Source organism: Mustela putorius, unplaced genomic scaffold, assembly GCF_011764305.1.
Source record: "Mustela putorius furo isolate JIRA1106 unplaced genomic scaffold, ASM1176430v1.1 tig00003927_pilon_pilon_pilon, whole genome shotgun sequence".
NCBI lineage: Eukaryota > Metazoa > Chordata > Mammalia > Carnivora > Mustelidae > Mustela > Mustela putorius.
Genome location: NW_025422072.1, coordinates 3,033,071 through 3,052,224, shown reverse-complemented (window position 1 = coordinate 3,052,224; position 19,154 = coordinate 3,033,071). Strand labels below are relative to the sequence as shown.

At 32.7% G+C, this 19,154-nt stretch overlaps 1 protein-coding gene across 4 annotated transcripts in view; it reads left to right on the top strand.

The window, feature by feature from the left end:
* The window catches only part of ADGRB3 (adhesion G protein-coupled receptor B3), a 726,064-nt gene that overhangs the window by 278,713 nt on the left and 428,197 nt on the right, over positions 1 to 19,154 (top strand). For 3 of the 4 annotated variants that reach the window (XM_045069381.1, XM_045069382.1, XM_004769290.3), the window contains 3 exons: positions 3,533 to 3,643; positions 9,490 to 9,651; positions 15,501 to 15,665. In XM_045069381.1, the coding sequence (XP_044925316.1) occupies positions 3,533 to 3,643; positions 9,490 to 9,651; positions 15,501 to 15,665 (438 nt within the window). Of the gene's footprint in view, positions 1 to 3,532; positions 3,644 to 9,489; positions 9,652 to 15,500; positions 15,666 to 19,154 lie in introns of those variants that run through there. The other variant, XM_045069383.1, reaches the window with a different exon arrangement.

The following is a 19,154-nucleotide window of genomic DNA, read 5'->3' as shown; positions in this document are numbered from 1 at the left end:
TTTCCAGACAAAAACTTCACAACTAACTACTGACTGTCAAGAGTCAGTTTTCAAGTCTATTTGTTTCTTAATGATCCTCTTATATATTTCTGGCTGGGGGAAGAGAAGATATAAAACTATTCTTAAGAAAGCAAGTTTTCGAAACCTTTCTTTCATGTAGCTTTGAGTAAGTCTTACTTCCAGAGACTACTGGTTTTTTATTAAGACGCACATTGAAAGATTGTATGAGAAAAATGTGCCTAAATATGAAAGTCATCGGCAGTCATTTGAGTTTTATACATGCATACAGTTATTTACCCACCACTTCATTGATACCATCAACATAAATATATAGGAAATAACCCTGTATTTTCATAAGCCATGTACTGTATTTACATACACAATATTATGCTGCACATTCCTTCATTTGATCTCATAACTTGCTTTTCATTGCTTACACAAAACAGATCATCTTTTTATTTGGTTATGCTATTTTCCTTGTGTAACTAATGTAGTATATTATCTTTGCCAACTCAGAATCATATGAGTATAAATCAACAACCCATGAAAGACTTATTATCCAGAGAGCATGATATGCTTAAGGTTTACCTCAACCCACATTCACCACATAAGAAAATGATAGCAAAACTAATACCTTGTTTTTTTCTAAGTTTGGATGATCCAGCTGGCCTTTATTTTCACTAGAAGAAAAGAAAATCAAATCATCATGAAAGGAGCACTCATGTTTTGAAAATATCTCATTGTGACATATGGATGGAACCAAAACATTTGTTATTAAATCTTACCATTGACAACAACCCTAAAACAAAGATGTATTTTTTTTTTCAAACACTTGGCACATAAACATTAGCAAAAGAAATTCACTTGGTTAGATAATCGTTTACATGATTCACTTACAAATTGAGATTGTTTTAGGTCAGAAACAATAGGTCTGGAACTTTAAAAAAATACCACCATAGTGTTGTTTTTCCACCTGAGAAAAAGAAATAAATGCATGTCTTCTGCCTTACAGGGAATTTAGTTATATCAAGCCATCCTATTAGTTCTCATGTTTTAAAAGTAGTTTTCCAGATGAATTATATTGACAGAAATAATCAAAATTTTCATTTGAAACGTTCAGTTATACAAAAATACATAATCAAGGTAATAGATGATTAAAGAATTTCTTCTTAAATACTGTAACCGAGTGTTAAGTATCCCAGTATTAAGTAGCAGCTACTAATGTTCACATAACATTGATTTTTGATGATGAGTAGAATTGAGTAGAAGTGACTCCAGTGAAGAATACTGAAATTTAATTTGTATCATACCTGTTTGAGAGATTTAAACCACATTCCAGCTAATAATATGAAATAGTTCACAGAGATGCTAATATCTGCTTTTAAGAGAAGTACTTTACTTGTGTTTAAACTTCAGAAATCATTAAAAATTTAATATGACACTCTTAAAATTATTTCAGCAGTGCCTACCAACATACTTGGACCTGTAAATTTCAAGATTATAGTCCTCATACGAATAAATAACCTATTCTTAGAAAACAGATTATAGGCCATTTTCACACTGTCATTGACTTGAAGAATTGTCTTCTTTAGAACAGGTAATAAAGTTACTTACTAAAAGAAGTTGTAAGGAAAAAAAAAAAAGCAGCAGCAGCAGAAAAAAAATGTTGTAGGCATAGAAAAAATATTTTTTTGAATATTCTTTTCCCTCCCAGTGCCAAAGCTTTGTTAATGTGACCATTAAAACCTGCAACTTATTTATGCATACATGTACTCTGACTTAAATGTTCTAAGGGGTAGACATGCACACAAACACAATTTAAATGATAAATTCAAGAGGACTGAAGGAAAAACATAATGTTAATAAAAATTACTACTGAATTTCTTTTGCTGTTTCAGATTCCCAAAATTTTCAGTTATATATAATATTTTAAAATACTGAGTAGTATATAAGAGTCTAGATATAAACTTTCTAAGCAGTCAATTTCCAAAATTGTTTAATGATATGTGATTATCGGATGCTTCTTATTAGCATAATGAAACATAGTTTAGGCAGCATACATAAATGAATGGAATGACAGGATGTTGGTGGCAATGGAAAATAATGATGGATTTTACAAGATTAAGCCAACTGACATTTTATGAAAATTTCCATTTCCTGCCTTGGATTTTATCTAAACTGACAAAAACAAACACACATTTGGTCTTCTCAGATGTCTCTTGGGATGTTCTCTTGGGTAGAATATCTGGAAAGAATTTCTGACAAATCAATCTGTCAGGTGCCACACTTTAATTTTTATGTGAGAACTCACCAGGATGGACAAAAATGTGTGCTATCGTCTTTCCTCCTTACGTAAAATAAAAATGTGGGTAGACTTAGTGCCTACAAAACACACTGCTCAATTGCACAAAGTACGTTGTATTGTTTTAGAAGAAGCTTAAAGATTAATTGGAAAAGGTAGAATTATACATTCCCAAATATTGAGTTGGTTCTGGCGATATATCTGTACTATCATTAGAACATGTTTGACTCAATCATCTTTGTCTTGTATCCAAGTCCTGGTCTTAAGGGCCCAGCAATTGCCTTGATGTAAGAGAAACAGTGTGATAGCCTGCCCCTCATGAATCCCCTTCCTCACACCCTATCCCATAAATTTGGCTTTTGTCTTATTAAAACAGCACTGCTTTATAGCAACAGTGTCAGAAGCATGGAACTCTTGCAGAATTCCAAGCATATGAATTTTTCAAAAATCTATTACATGGAGTCTGTTTTTCGTTCAGCTTATTTTTTCCCCTTCCCCATTGTCACTGAGTTAGGCCCAGATATTTTTGTCTTTCATAGGAGGTAGAACATTAAAGGATGAAATAACAGAAACCCGGAGCCATTCCTTTTTTAAACAGAACTTTTAAAAGAGAAAACACTCTCTTACATGTGGTTAGAAAAGGGATGAGCAACTGTTTGGACATAGGGCAGGAGAGAATTAGAATCACTTCAGTATCTATGAGCTTTCAAAGGACAGTAAGATCAACTCCATCTTTGGACAAATACTCCATTAAGTGAATGTTTGTTTACCTTTGGAAAGCCAGGTTACAGGATTATTCATTCATTCCTCAAGATTAAGTGTTGAAAACCTCAGGGTGGGGGTGGGCGGTGGTTACTACTCAGAGAGCAAGGGGGTATTATGCAGTCAGGATTCTCTCTCTGAAAAACAACAGTTAACACTGTGGTTGTATTTTTTCTGATGAATTGCTTGGAAACATTCAGAAAAGCGTACACTATTTGTTAATTAAGCTGATTTAAAACCTGATGTTATTCTATCAACTGTTACTGTTTCTTGAAACCTTGCTCTTGTTTATAGATTTTTTTTTTACTTGAGTTTAGAAATATTCCAAGTAGATCAACCTCGAAAATTTAAAACTGTAAATTTAATCAGTAATTTCTAGGTATATGTAGGAACATTGCATGAGACAGTAATGTAATTTGTGAGAAATGTCTACACACAAGCTTTCATATACCTTTATTCTGTCTTTAGAATTTGGAATGATGGGAGATCATACAATTAAAAGTCAGCGACCTCGATCTGTTCATGAAAAAAGGGTCCCTCAGGAACAAGCTGATGCTGCTAAATTTATGGCACAAACTGGTAATACGTTAGTTACATTTTTCTATTTATTGTTGTTAATTTAATGAAACCACTGCATGTTTTCATAATCTTTTGCTGCACATTTGTCAGTTTTTGGAGCTGATATTTTTTTGAACCATTTTTTTTTTCGTCACCAGTTAAAGTCCATAAATGAAGTAGCTTTGAGTTGAAAAGCGCACCAAAAAAATGTGTAAGATTTACGCTGTTTTCAGTATGGGACATTTAGGATTTACATATTATTATTTACTCATGTCAATTAACTTCTTAACATGTATCCTTAAACTTTTAAAGAAAGTCAACAGTTATTTCATCAATAATTGGTTATTATAGGACTTTTCAGAACTAGAATTTTAAATAGGACTTTAAATGATGAAATTTAACTTAGCAATAGATGTCGAGTGACATTTTTTCAAATGTCATGCATCATATAAATATTAAATGTTAAAAGGTATGGAAATTAGAAACTTTTTTCAGAATTTATTTTTTTATTTGAAAAGAGAGTTTTGCTGTATAAGCTTAATAATAAAAAATTGATAGTCTTTATTAGTAAGCCATAAATACATTCTAAACAATTAAATATCAACAAAAATCACTTTCTGGTTTGTAAAATTTTTAATCCTAAACTAATCAGATTAGTTTCAAATACCTCCCTTGGGGGGAAAAATATATATATATAGCACAATTAAATGCATTCATATGTTGGTTCATCATAATAAATGGGCTGTGATTCCATCTGTTTACATTGCATGTAGTACATTCTTAGATGAAAATGTATTTAAACTGTGTTGTGAACATTTTTAGCTGTCATTTTATTTCAGGAAATTGCAAACTAACAGTTTTATCTATGTCTTTATAAAGTTTTATACATTCTAATCTGGATGATCTGTTTTACCATTAATACTGAAGTTTCCAATACTTGACCAGCTTTTGACATGATGATGACTGATTTGATGAAATTCTCTTGAAGAATATTTCCTTTAGTTATATGTTCTTATGCTATTTATTATGAACATTAAATTTGAATCTACAACTTAAAAATGCAAATATTCTTAATGGATTGTGCTCTTGGTAATGGGTGAGTAGTAGAATTTAACACATTAGTTGTAAGTAGGTCAAAGAATTCTTCAGAACAGAAAGAACATTTACAATAAGTTCTACCTTAAGGACATATTTTTAGCATATATATATGTTGCAGCTAGACCCAGAAATGAAGAAAACTTGCTTATCTGGATTGCTTTTGCTGCAGCTTCTTACTTAACGAAAGGTGACATATTTTTAGTATTTGCTCGAACAAGCCCAAAAGTGCATTGCGAGGGTCAGGTAAATTTTAAAATTATTAAATGTATTTTTCTCCCTTTCACGGAGCAAGAAGTCTCAAGCACTGACCAGAGATTGGGGAGTATTAGACTCCAACTAAAGGCATAGGGCATGGGCTGATGACTCAGCCTCTTCCTGGTGCCATCTCACAGGGGCATTTCTGCAAGATTATAGATGTTCTTCCTTTTTGCACAAGAGGTGGGAGTCACTGGCTTGCTGAAATTTATTAAAAATAGGGTCATTTCGGAGTGAAATGGTGAGCCACATTTTTAAATTCCCAATAATATGGTAAAATTAGTTGATGCATAAATATTGTGCAGTTTGGCCAGGAGCTTTTATATAAATTCAGTTTTTGCCTGTGACATAAACCAAGAGAATTCAGTTCTCAGCCAAAACCTTTTTTGCAGTTTCAAATCACAAGGAATATGATGTTTTCTTAATGAGAAATTACTATCTTATCTTTTCATTTACTTGTTTTTTCAAACATTGTTTTGTATCTAAAATATAATAACACATGATTTGGTAGAGTAGATGAAATATTTATTAAATATATCCATGAGGAGCATTAAAACCATTTCCTTATATTGTTAATAATACTTTAGAAAAGGCAATGAAAAATTAAAGTTCTGAAAAATCCAGTCTTGGATTGATTCATAATAAATACTTATTTTATTTTAAAGCAAATATAGTTTAGGTAAATATAAAAACACATATAATATTATTTTAAATTTAAATTACTACAATACTGATAGAAGACTGGGAAACTGAATGATTTTAAATAATTTTTAAAATATGTAATGTGACACTAAGCAACTAAACAGAGAGAGGCTGTTTTTTTCCCTTCAATACTTTCTAAAAGTATACTTTCTTTAGGTGTTAAGGTAGTTAGTCTGAATAAGTGCAGTAAGTAATAAAATCTTATAAAAGTCAAGGTTTACTTATAAAATTTTCCTGTTGGTCTTTCAAACCAGGAAACTGGTGTTCCAAATAAACAATGATAATATTTGTTAACATTAATGTGAGAATGACGAAAAATGCAATAGAGGTAAAATTAAATGAGGAAGACATTAGAATATATATTTTATATTAGTCATGAGGGAAAATGATGCAAAATCTATAAACTTTTATAATTAAGAATTACTTCTCAAAATGAATAACCTGGCCTCTTCAACCAATATGATTAGTAAATCCTGTGTCTTAAAAGCAAATTTTCTATAAAAAATAACATGTGTGGAAATTGTTTTTAAAAGAGTAACATTTGGTAAAATAATGTTACTTTACCAAAATAACTTAATCATTTTGGTTAGTCCAATAATTGAGGTAAGCTAGTTTAAATATAACTGAATAGGCTATCTCCAATAGCCTAGAACACAGTTTATATTTATGGTAAAAAATGAAATGAAGTGATAAAATGCAGGTATTTGATATAGACATCCAAATTAAATAACAAAAGATGGGTTAAGATAATTTAATTGCACTTGTGCTTTTTAACATCATAGTCATCAAATGATCTTATAAACATGTTTAGGAAAGTGCTCCTGTATTCCAGTGGGGAAAATAGCCTATATTAGTAAAGGATAGCATGTTATCTAAAACAGAAATATAAAATTAAAATATGTTTTCTAATTTAATGATTTTAACATACTAGCATAAATTTATATCAATTTTTTGTAATTTAAAATGCAGTCATATATTGTCTCATTTAATCCTCACATGTGCATTTTGAGGTAGATGTATTACCCAATTTGTTGAGAGGTTCAGAGAAATAAAGTGACTTCCTCCAGGTCACAGAACTAATATTCAGTAGCTTCGCATCCGACACAGGTCCTCTGACTTCATTTACAGTGCTTTTCCAGTCCTCTTTCCTGTTTCATGTCAGGATAAAGAGCCTTAATAGTGCCTTAGATTCTTCAGTGTTCCATACCGTGTTTCATGTGCCTTCTCTGTTACAAGCTAAGGAACCAGAGTAGTTTGTGCTATCACCAAAGACATACATATTAAAAACAGTACACTTTGTATTATACTTAGCTATTTTAATGTTAGTGAGTTTTTAAAAATATACATATCTTTCTTATAAAGTATATGAGGTATTTCTCATAGTTACCCAAACTGCTGGACCAGAACAGTCTTCACACTTTTTGGAATGAAGAAGTGTCAGCGTGGAAATCACAACTAGTTAGTGGGAATGTTACACTTGAAACTATACCATCTGAAATCTAATGAGGTCATTTTGGTAGGTAGGCTGGTATTTGAATGACAAATTTTGATTCACAGTGTGAAAGCCAATATGTATTTTATTCATTTATTTATTTTGTTTTTGATCAAGAAAATGAACCATCAATTTGAGCGAGTGAAGAAGGCTAATTTATAATATATGCGCAGAAGCAACCCAGATTTTCAAATATTTGTACAGAAATACATTTAAAAATGGATCTTCATCCTGATTCATTGATCCATTTAATAAAAACATTTTAATGCCATCATAACAAGGCAGGGTAAGAGAAAGACTGCTTTTGTGAAAAAATACAACAATTTTATGCATAACCTTTATCATTTTACTTATAGAGTTCACATTGTTCAAGGTTTTCTAGCTCTTAATTAATAACATACAACATAATATTTCTACTTCACTTACTCTCATCACAACACAGGTTGAAATATCAAAAGAAAAAGATTTGCATTATATTTTTCTTAACTTTACTCTTAAATTCTTCATCCCTAAATATTTTTGTTCATATATACATATATGTGTGGATATTTTTTAACCATTTCCATATTATTGGGTTCCAGAATAATGATTTTTAATTTTTAGAGTATTCTTTAATGTAAAAGAACAAATTATGAGGCCTGCCTTTAAATATTATTCAAATGATCATCCATTATTATGAAGTAGTTAAGTATAAATTGGTGAAGACAAAAAAGACTAAAATAATCAGGGTCATCTATAGAGGACTTTCAGGACAAACACTGATCCAACACTAAAAAAAGTCCTATTTGATGTAATTCATCATCCCAGTTGCCACTGTCTGTGCCCTTATGATATGTATCTAATCATAAATGCCTTATTATCTATGCCTCTAGGTGCATAACACCGATCAATATAAGAGCGAATCTTTATAATGGTACTACCCAAATTGTAGTTGGTGAACCTATGCTTATAGGTGAACTCGTTTTCCCGGAACCCTGAGGAGATAAGAGGCTTAGACCGGAATGTAAATTCAACTACTTAATCAAGCACATGTTTTATTTCAGCTAACTTTTTTGTTTGTCTGTTTGGAAAAAAATTCTCAGTGAAGAAATCAGCAAGTTGAGTTTACATTCTGGTCCAGCCTCCTTCTGTCCTGGAGTACCAGTCTATGGACCAGCTGTCCTGAGCAGCACTGCAAGTAATTTCTATGTCATCCACTAACCTTTCCAAAGAAAAAAAGACATGGACAAATAAATTATCATATTCTATTTTTTGAATGATAACTCGAAGGCAAATTCTAAGCAGAACTTATAAAATATAAACTGTTCCTTGGTTTTATAGTCAGTGATACAAAGTATTCAGAAACACTTCACCTGCATACCTTTCCCACAACGAAATAACTAACGTTAAGTCCTTCCCTGCCAGCAGGTAAATGCCCCAATTTTGTATTTGGGAAAAAACAACTGCAAGTTTTCAAATCAGTGTTAAAAATCTATCCCGAATCTGATGTCAACAGAATCAGAAATCTATTGCGATGGTCTTAGGAATTCTTGACTTTAAGTCTTTTTTGGACATGACTTGGCTAATAATAGAAACTAGATGTAATTTTAGTGTGATGCTTACTCCAAGAAAATTAATCAATTCAGAAATTCAATTGGCTTTCTAGGGCCCTATTTTGATTACATTAATAGAAACCATAGAGAAATTTTTCTTCCTTTTGAGTAAAACTCACTCCTCTACATCATCAGGAAAATTGTGAGCAGCAGGTTTCTAAACAAATGATCACAAAATAAATAGCTGTCATAGGATGAAAAAGTAAGAATTTCATTAGAAATAAATTATAAATGTCTGTGTTTAACACAATAAAAATTAGATATGCCCAAACTCCCACCTCATCCAGCATTAGAAAGGAGGCTGCTTGCAGTGAAGGATTAGGGAAGAATACGTCAATATGTTCCCGCTCCCTGAAGCCAGAGTACATTTAGCAATACATTTTGCTTCCTCTCCCACCCAAAGGACAAAGCCTTAGATTGGCTTGAAGATGATCCCTTCAGCAATCGTTGTTGAAAAATGCTGACTGGTCCCCTAGTGTGTGTAGCACAGTGGTTTTGTGAAGAGCAGTTTTGCTAACAAGGTTATAACAAACTTGGACCTTGCATCAGTGTCATATGTATCTCCCTTTATAATATTTTTCTCTGAGATGTGTTCTTGTACCTTTTGATGTGATGTCATATTTTTACATTTAAACTATTCATGCATGTCATAATGTCAGTTTGGTATGATGTTTAGTAGATGAATATTCAAAGCGGTATTTCATGTTTATTTGTTGTCTTGCACACAGGTGAATCTGGTGTGGAAGAGTGGTCCCAGTGGAGCACATGCTCAGTTACTTGTGGTCAAGGGTCGCAGGTGCGAACCAGAACTTGTGTATCACCTTACGGGACACACTGCAGCGGCCCATTAAGAGAATCAAGGGTTTGCAATAACACTGCCCTCTGTCCAGGTAGTGTTAGCAGCAACTACAACTGTGGATGTTATTGAATTGTGTCATGCTACGCATTTGGAAAGATTTGTTATGTTCATATAAACCGGGTATAGATATTTTAATTAAAGTGCATAAGTTTAACTCGTATTCAGCGGTGAAATTTTATCATACATGTGATGATTTCTGCTTTCAGAGCAGTCAGGAAATTATGTAAGTGACTCTCCTACCCATGGCAACTATATGCTTGAAATTTCTGTATCTGCATCTAATAAGATTCTAAGAGCTTTCCTTGTTTCAGGTGGCAAAAATGTCCAATTGAATATTTAAGGAAATGTAACCTGCAGGAATACTGGAAATGTGATCTGTATCCATTGTTTAAGGCAGTAGCTGATACAGTCTTTAAAGCAGTTAGCTGTTTTTCAATTACTTACTTGGTTCTATCAGAGAAAAATAGTTCCCCTGACCAAAGGACATTCTGTTAATTTATTTTATTCAGGTGACTGTCCTTATCCAAGCTACCCACTGCATTGTAAACTTTGAAGTCATTAATGGGGGAAAAAAAATCTTCAATGTTAAAAAGAGCATAGCCCTGGAGCTTGCCCAGGTGGGGTGAGCTTTTCCAGATGAAATTAACATTTTGTTCTCATTTGAGGCCCACATGCATGTTATAGGCATCTCCCCTTGAATTACTGACTTTCATGTAAAAATGAGTACAAAAAGGAATTTGGGCTTTCTTTCACGAAGTCCAAAGCACATGATATTGTGAATCTCCTGGTTTATATTTTTGTTTAACTATTTGGTGAATGGGCCATGGTCAAAACATATTGACCATTGCAATTGACACTGAACTTGCATCCACTAGAGGCCTCCAAAACGGGGTGGGCAACAAGAGAAGGATAGACACTGCAGCAGGGTTTCATCTGCTACACTGTAGGTAAAAGTTTTCTGATGACTTCCATTTCCAGAGATGGCTGATTTTGCAGTTGCTAAAAGTAAGATTTGAGAGTGGGTGGCATGGGGGAAGGGCAGGGATAGTCCCAATTTCGCAGCAGAACGAGCAAGGGCAACCCATTAAAAGACAGTCTGGAGGAGTTGTTAAATGGGTACAGGGTTTTGATTTGCAAAATGAGTAAGTTCTGGAGACCTGTTTTACAACAATGGGAATGTATTTAGCACTACTGAAGTGTATACCTAAAATAGTTTAGATGATAAGTTTTCTGTTATGTACTTTTTTGTCACAATAAAAGAAAAGACAATCTGGAAGAAACAAAAGGGAAAGGAAATGGTGGGCAGAATGAGGAGAGCTGATGCATGAGATGGGAAATCCCTTTATAATGGCATTGGGAGATGCAGAGCAGCAGATTCAGGTAGAATTAAAAGCTAAACAGGGCAGAAAACTATGGGGAAGAGAAGACAGAATTAGCAGGAAGCAGCAAAATTTCCAGTGAACACAAGAAAAATCCATGATAGTCAGTGGGAATTAAACTAGGTGAGAAGGAGCATCAAGTGGGAAAAAAAAAAAAATCGGGTAATAAGTGCTTACAGAGGTAATGGAAGGGGAGGATAATAAAAAAAGATGACAAAACCAGTCGTGGGAGAGCAAACAGACTCTAGGTCTGTTAGGCAAGAAAAAAAATGAGATGAAGTTTTTCAAAATTATCAAATTTCTCAGTTTTGTACCTAAAATGACCTCATGAGTAAACTCTTGTGGATTTTCAGCTAGGTGCGGGTATAGTACATTGTCTCATATTTAAAGCTGGCCCCTAGTTACAGTATCAAAGTTCCTGTTCTGGGCAATGAGAAAAATGTCAATAGAGAATTAAGCTGTGCCTGATATATACTTTTATCTTCTCAGTATCCCTCTGAAAAATCAAGTTCCCTTCAACATACAAGGGTAGAGTCTAATGGTAAATGGATTCCCAACTGGAAGTCTGAGAGAGGGTGCTAAAGTTTTCTCTGCAATTCTCTATTCAGTGCTTACTTTCCAGCCACTCGTTATCCACAGTCGTAGGGCTGACATATGGAAACTTCCATCTTTCTGCCAGGGACTGCTGATTAATCCCTTCACTGGGCAAGGAGAGCATCTGTAGTGGGACCAGAGTGCTCTCTCTTTCGCTCTGTGTCTGACGTTTAGAAAACTGAATAATATTCTGATTGTAAAACTTTCCTCAATTTCTTAAACCTCCTACCATTATAGCTACTGAAGAAATACATACTAATCATTAGTTGCTCTTCACCTTCATGTACTATAGGTTTGAGTTTCTAAATTTAGTTACATAATACCATAAGAAAAATGTGTCTTTTAATCATTGTTATAGCTCAGATGTTGAAGAAAATGGAGAGTTTTTTTTATTTCTTTTTAATTTTCTAAAATTAAACGCTAATTTGGCAACTTTGCTATTTTAAAAATATAGAATAAGTATTTCACTATAAGAAGTAGGATATCTTTTAGATCGTTATTGTACTCATTATGAAATATTTTGTATTCAGTATTTTGTTTAGGTACTTGCCCTGCCGGTAAATATGTACTTTTAAAAAATAGAGTATGTCATGAAAACTGTAACTGAAAGTAATTTTAAAAACTTAAATAGTACCTAAACAGTGTAAATATCTTTCTAAAATAATACTTTAAATTCCCAAGTAGAAAATTAGCTCAGAAATCAATAGCCTAGTTGTCACACTATGACAACAAGTGTGTGTATGGCATTTAATTAATGGAAATGACACAAGGACAAAATGAATGTCAAAGCCAATTTCCATAAAATATATGGAATGATAGAATTTGAGCTTGTATTTATTTGACCTACTAAAGCCTAATCTATAGTGTTATAAATTAGCTGCTTTTCACTTATATTATTCTAATTTCAAAAGAAGGGTTTTCTTAATTAAATTGCATAATAATGTGTTACTTCTAACATGGATCCTAGGACATCTAGCTTGTTGCAGATTGTTGCTTGGACATTATAGCCTCTTCAAAAATTTCTATTACTCAGAGCAGAAGATGATAGAGTTAAATAACAAGTAAATTGAGAAAGTAAAGAGCTACATTAAATTATGTATTAACTGTCCTGGTTTCTGACTTACAGTTTTATGATCTCTTCCAGGGTTTCTCAACCTCGGTTCTATTGACATTTTGACATGGATAAATCTTTGTTGTGGGAGGCTGGCCTGAGCATTCTTGGATGCTAGTAGCGTCCCTCCTTCCCCTGAGCTGTGACAATCAAAAATTACTCTGGACATTGCTAAATGTCCCCTGGAGGGCAAAATTGCCTCTGGTTGAGAACCACTGGTCTACTCTATATGTGTCCTAATCCCTTAGAAGTTTATTTGGGCTAAGGAATGGTTTGATATATTTTTGGGGGGGGGGGTACATGTCACAGTATCCATATCTAAATATTTATTAAGAAAAAAAAACTTTCCACTTAAAGGAGTTGTTTTATACATCCCAATGTAAATTATAAGCTAATTTGTATTCTTATTTCAAAATCTAGTAATAATATAATTTGTATATTGTATAATCCTCATTTCATCTTTAGATTGCACAGAGTAAGGATGTGATAATATAGCTAGTGTCTAAGCAAAGAAGAAAACTATAAAGATGGATTTATTTGATTAAAGTTTCTTGGTTTTATTAAACACATTTTCCAAATGAACTAGATTCTTTAAAGATTTTCATAATTTACTGAAAAGTAAAAGAATTTATATAATAATTTGTTGCTAAAATAAAAATATCTTTATTCTTTAAAATAAATCTTATGAATAGCATCTATAAAATTATAAGATATGTGTTATAATTTCCAACTAATTCAATAATATCTACAATAAACTATTATTAATAATTCTTTAAGTATTTAAAAAATTTTTTTTATAAATGATGTGGAAGATTCATGAAATTTCTGAAATTTCACCATAGAACAATAGAGTGTTAAAAAGTAGGGAGTAACATACTTTTCAGAGGACTCCAGCTTCATGATTTAACTAAACCACTAAGATTAATCAACATTTCTTTGAGATTAATAGAGAAAAATCTGCCAATTTAGCAGCTTTTTTTCTTTTAGGCTTTGTTCAACGAACACAGAACAGTGTGATTTGATTGAGGAGAAAATTAACAGAACGAGCAATATGATGTATAGACTCTAGGGGAAGAAAAGTTTGTTTTTAAATGGAGAAATCTTGGTAATTTGCAAAAATTGATTAAAGATATATGTTTTATATGACAAAATACATTCGTATATAATATTTTTAAAATATTTTGCTATCATTGATCATATACACCTATATGTAAATAAAAGTATATGCATATTTTTTTCCTTAGAGTTGAATATAGATTAATTATTTAATCTTATGCCAGTAGATACCAAGTGGTTTCGGTTTTTCAACCTTAGAAAAATGTGAACATATTAATTTCTTTCACTCTCTGACTTTTTTTCTATATAATATTTTAAAAATATATTTTCTAGCAACTTTCTCAGAAACTTGAAGAATTTTTCACTGAGCATTACACAAACGAGGCTAAATTTTTAATATTTCAGTGTATTTTCACAACCAGCTGGGGCAACTCAATAGCATAAATAGAATAGAATGGGGTGCCTCATAATTAAGGTATAATATATGTGTTTTTAAAGTAACAACTTGGTTCACACATACACATAAAACAGTCTAGGTAGACTATATTTACGCATAACTCCTCTGACACTTTGTATGGAATCTGCTTACCCCTACCAAAGTTGAGGAGAAAGTGAAATCTTTTTCATCATTTATTCTGTATTTCTACTCTCCCTTCTCATTCTAGTGGGTGTCCCATCAGACTTCTGCTCATGAACTTCTAAGAGCATATGAAGACCAGAGGTTCAACATTAAGTCAGGAGCTTTTGAGCCAAAGAGCACATTTTTCCCAGCTTCTTTTTATGTGTATTATCCACAGAGTGTTATTCCTTACTATCCCAAATATTAAAAGTTGGGATGAGCTTGGTGAATTGCCTGTGACAAAGATGGGATCTAAACTCTGAACTCTAGTGGACTTTATGCAAAACATATCAATATGTATGCATACTGGTTCTTAGGGAGAGAGCACAAATTTTGTTGATATTTCTGATTAGTTTGAATCCATCCTAACGGCATAATTGAAGTATTGGTGTATGTATACTTATGTTAGGAGTAATCCTAATTAGATCATTTACTTTCTCTAGAAACTTTTGTTTATTATTGCCACGCATTTTAAAAGAGGACAAAGAGGAGAATCTTATGCGAGTAGATAAGAGTTTTTGAAAAGATAGAGTAGATAGAGTTTACTCAAAGACAGTGACTTTAAACACCCACATTTTTAAAAGGGCAGAAATACATTTATTTTCTAAAATGTGAAGCTTATACGCTATGTAAAATACATACCACTAACTTTCAGATTTTTTTTTTTATTTTTTGATAGCATCGAAGTCGTTAGTCCTGAAATGTTAAGAATTAGGTTGGCCCTTATATATTTAAATACAAACTTAACTCCAGAAGATCATATCTGTTATAAGAAATTTAGTTTTCTATACTACCTTATAAGTTTATATTACTTGTATTTAAAAAATAACTCATGCAATTTTACTATGAGGGAGAGAGCTGTGTTTCCATTAAAAAAAGAACACATTTAAAGTTTATGACAAATAACTGTTCAAATACAGAAAAAGTGCACGTCATATTGCATTATGTTAATGAATTTTCAAATTAACCTTTGTATTCTTCTGGCAAATAGGAGTGTTAACTGAGCTTTTTAAATATCTTCATACTGTCTATTTGATGATTTTTTTCATTATAGTTAAGAAAAAAAATATTTGACTTTACCTCTCTGCTTTTGTTGTTGAAGCTTCTTTGCTTTATTACAGTACATGGAGTTTGGGAGGAGTGGTCACCATGGAGTTTATGTTCATTTACATGTGGTCGAGGCCAAAGAACAAGAACAAGGTCGTGCACACCTCCTCAGTATGGAGGAAGGCCGTGTGAAGGACCTGAGACACATCATAAGCCTTGTAATATTGCTCTGTGCCCAGGTGAGTATATTCTGCATTTGGCGAACTTTGTATTTGTGTCCTTTGTATGTGGCCCCTGGTATACATAGGAAATATCATGAACACAACCTTTTTTCAGTCACAATGGAATATGTGTCCTTTGCTTACTATTTCTTGCTTAAAACTGGGCACGTACTTGATCTTATCATATGCAGTGGTTTATAATATTTCCTAGACTGAGTATCAAAGCTCACCTTTCTTCAGTTTCTATAATTTATATTAAGTCTTTCCACTAAGATTTTGTCCATACTCAGTTTTCCCTCCTAGAAAAATTATAAGGGGCCCCAAAGACATAAGATTGACTATTGCCTTGACACTATAACTAGAGAGACTGATTTAGAGGCAGTCCTTCTCATTGTGAGTCATTGTCTCACACACATTCAGTTAAGGAGTGGGGCTTCACCGCGGATCATGTATGGAAAAGACAGATATTTGTTAGGAAAACAGACCTTATAGATTCACTGTTATATTCATAAGATGGTTAGCTCAGAAATGACATGTAACTTCATGTATTATGAAAACTACAGAGTTCATAGACTATATTTGTTTCAATGCTGTTTTACCTGAACTTGATAACTTCACCCATTATTATTACATTATAACTTCACCCATTATTTTAAAAACTTAAAAAGACTGATCTTCAATTCAAGAGGCTTCTAACTTATGAGAGGAAAAACACATAGAAATGACAGAATCTCCTGGAAACTAGCCAAGGCATATTTTAGAGGAAGAGATTGGCAAAGGCTAGAATGGCAAAGACCAATGTAAATAGCCATTGATCTACTCCTTGGGAGACTTTTTCATTATCCCATTCTGCATGCAAGCAACATAGCTGAGATCATGGTATTATTCTCCAAACATATTATCCAACTTATATTCAGTCCCATTTGTACTCTCAATTCCCCAAAGTAATATCCTATGACATGAAGCAATGATTTAGTTTCTCTGGAAATTTTAAGTATCTAAAACATCTTGAGATTGAAAGTCCTCCAAAATGTAGATAACCAACAGTCATCTCACAAGCTTGTTCCCTCTTACTTTGGAGAAAGACTACTTAGGTTCCTATATGAGAAATACACATTTAAAGATGTGGTAGTTATATTTACTCCTACAATTTTATGAATTCTATGAATTATGACTATAACTTGTACAATTCAATATTCGTGTAATTGTGAATATTTGGGAGTTAAAATTATGATCCCTTATTTGCAAATCACTCCCAGAAAATCTATTTATGAAGTCAGTTATGTTCTGTTATTTCTGTCTCTCTATAAGTATACAGACAAGCACATAGACACAGACACACACACACACACACACACACATATATATATATATATATATATAATGCCCTGCCCTTTCTCTAAAGATTTGGGCAAGCTTATACAAATTTTAGAGTTTTTTTAAATGTTGAGCTGTAACATTTACAAAGTCAAATATAATTCATTTTTATTTGTCCACGGAATGTGAAAAAATAGAAAATATGGGGAAATGAAAAATAATAGCTAACTATAGAATCTCTTTTAATATACTAGTTTTTACTATTTCTTTTACCTTGGCAAATCCCCATTGGTATAAAGATAAAAATGGCACTGATCAGTTAAAATGTTATCAACCATGTTTTGCGTAGTCTATTTTCCACGAACTTTCTAAAAGTAAAATGCTTGGGGGTCAGGAGATAAGGATGCTGAGTTGTTAGAATTCAGATAAGAAAACTCATTTTTCTAAGTTGATATAATTGTTTTATCACTGAAGTAGTAATCACTGTCGTTGAAATCACTCAGACCATTAAAATTAGGTCTTTCTTTTGTGTAGGTCTTTCTTTAATTTTGGAATTTTATGTCTTTATTATTTGTAAAACTGGTTTAGCTCATATTCTCTTATAGGCAGTCATTCTGGATATATATCAGGTACTTAATTAATTTACTTTTTTTTTTTTACTATTATTTCCAGTCTTGAATTTAGTTGTATCATAAAAGATAAAAAACTCTTACCATGTTGTATCCCAATTTCCTTACTATTCTAAAGCGAATTCTAATGGCTATAATTAAAAAAAAAAAAAAAAAAGGTTTTATACTTTACCAAACATTTTGACATTATGCTTTTGAAATATGTAAGATTTATTTGGTGCAAACATTTGGAATTCTCTTTAAAAATAACTGTCTTATAGCTAGATTCAGGTGCCTTCACTATATATAAAAGTGTCATCATGTGTCGACAAGTTTTAAGACACTACTGAGAAGAATATATAGGTCCGGATCTCAAGAAATTTGTAATCTCTTTGGAGGATACAGACATAAACATGTGAAAAGTTGAATGCAGTTCTGATAAACACATATAAATACTCCACTTCAGTGAGTGGGGATAATTTGAGAATTCAGTGATTTTAGCCTACATTTCTTGTAGCCATCCAACCTGAGATCCCAGAGACATCTTTTTAAGGTGTAAAGCTGTGATAGGCAGTATGTCGGTAATGAAGAAAACATGCCAAGACCTATACACTTGGTTCCCCTTGGCTAGGCCAGTTGTCAAGTGAAGACCAGGGGAGAACAGAAGAAACAATAGAAACAACAAATAGGGTCTCAACTCACCAATTTTACAAGCTCTGACCATGTGCCTTGTGGTGATGGTCAGTGATATTTCAGGGTGGAATCACGTTGGAACAGCAAAGCAGCATCTAGCATCATACTTTTAAGAAATACATATAACCACCCTAATGAAGTGGACGCTACATAGGGCTGATAAAAAAAATAATGAAATATATTTTATTTATGCAAATTTTGACATCAACAAAGTAGATGGCATCCTACTTTCATCAGGTGCTTTCCTTAGTCGATGTCCAACTTTCTCCCGCTTCTTTTGAGGTAAGGGAAAACTGTCTGCCTGGGATCCATATAAGGAGAGAGGAACGAAAAGAAAGGGTATTTCCTAGGAAATGTGGTATTTCCTAGATGAGTTATCAGTTCCTAATGTGTATCATATCTAAGAACAGGGACCACTGTTGATGGAGGGAGATTGGCAAGAGATACAGAGCAACGAGAGGGATCCACTACAATTCATTCACTAACTATAAACATGTTATCCCATTTTCCTCCTTTCTTATCTATACCAATAATTAAATGTGATATTCTGGAAGGGTATGTGTCTGTATGTGTATGTCCAGTGGTCCTCGTGGTCTGTTTTTCTTATTGCATAAAACTTAGAATTTGTAGCAGTCCATATTTTCTCTTTTCTCTGAATTTTCATTGCAATCCCTAATCAAACATCAAATTCATCATGGTATTAATTAGTATATTAAGGAAATTCTCTTTCATTGCCTTTTTATCTCTCTGTGCAACTTTGTACTAATAGTATCCAATACATTACTGTTGAATGGATTTTCTTGATGGACATGTATAAATTTTTAGTTCTCCTCTGCCCAAAAAAATTACAGGACATTTTCTGGGTATATTTAATAATAGATTGATGTGG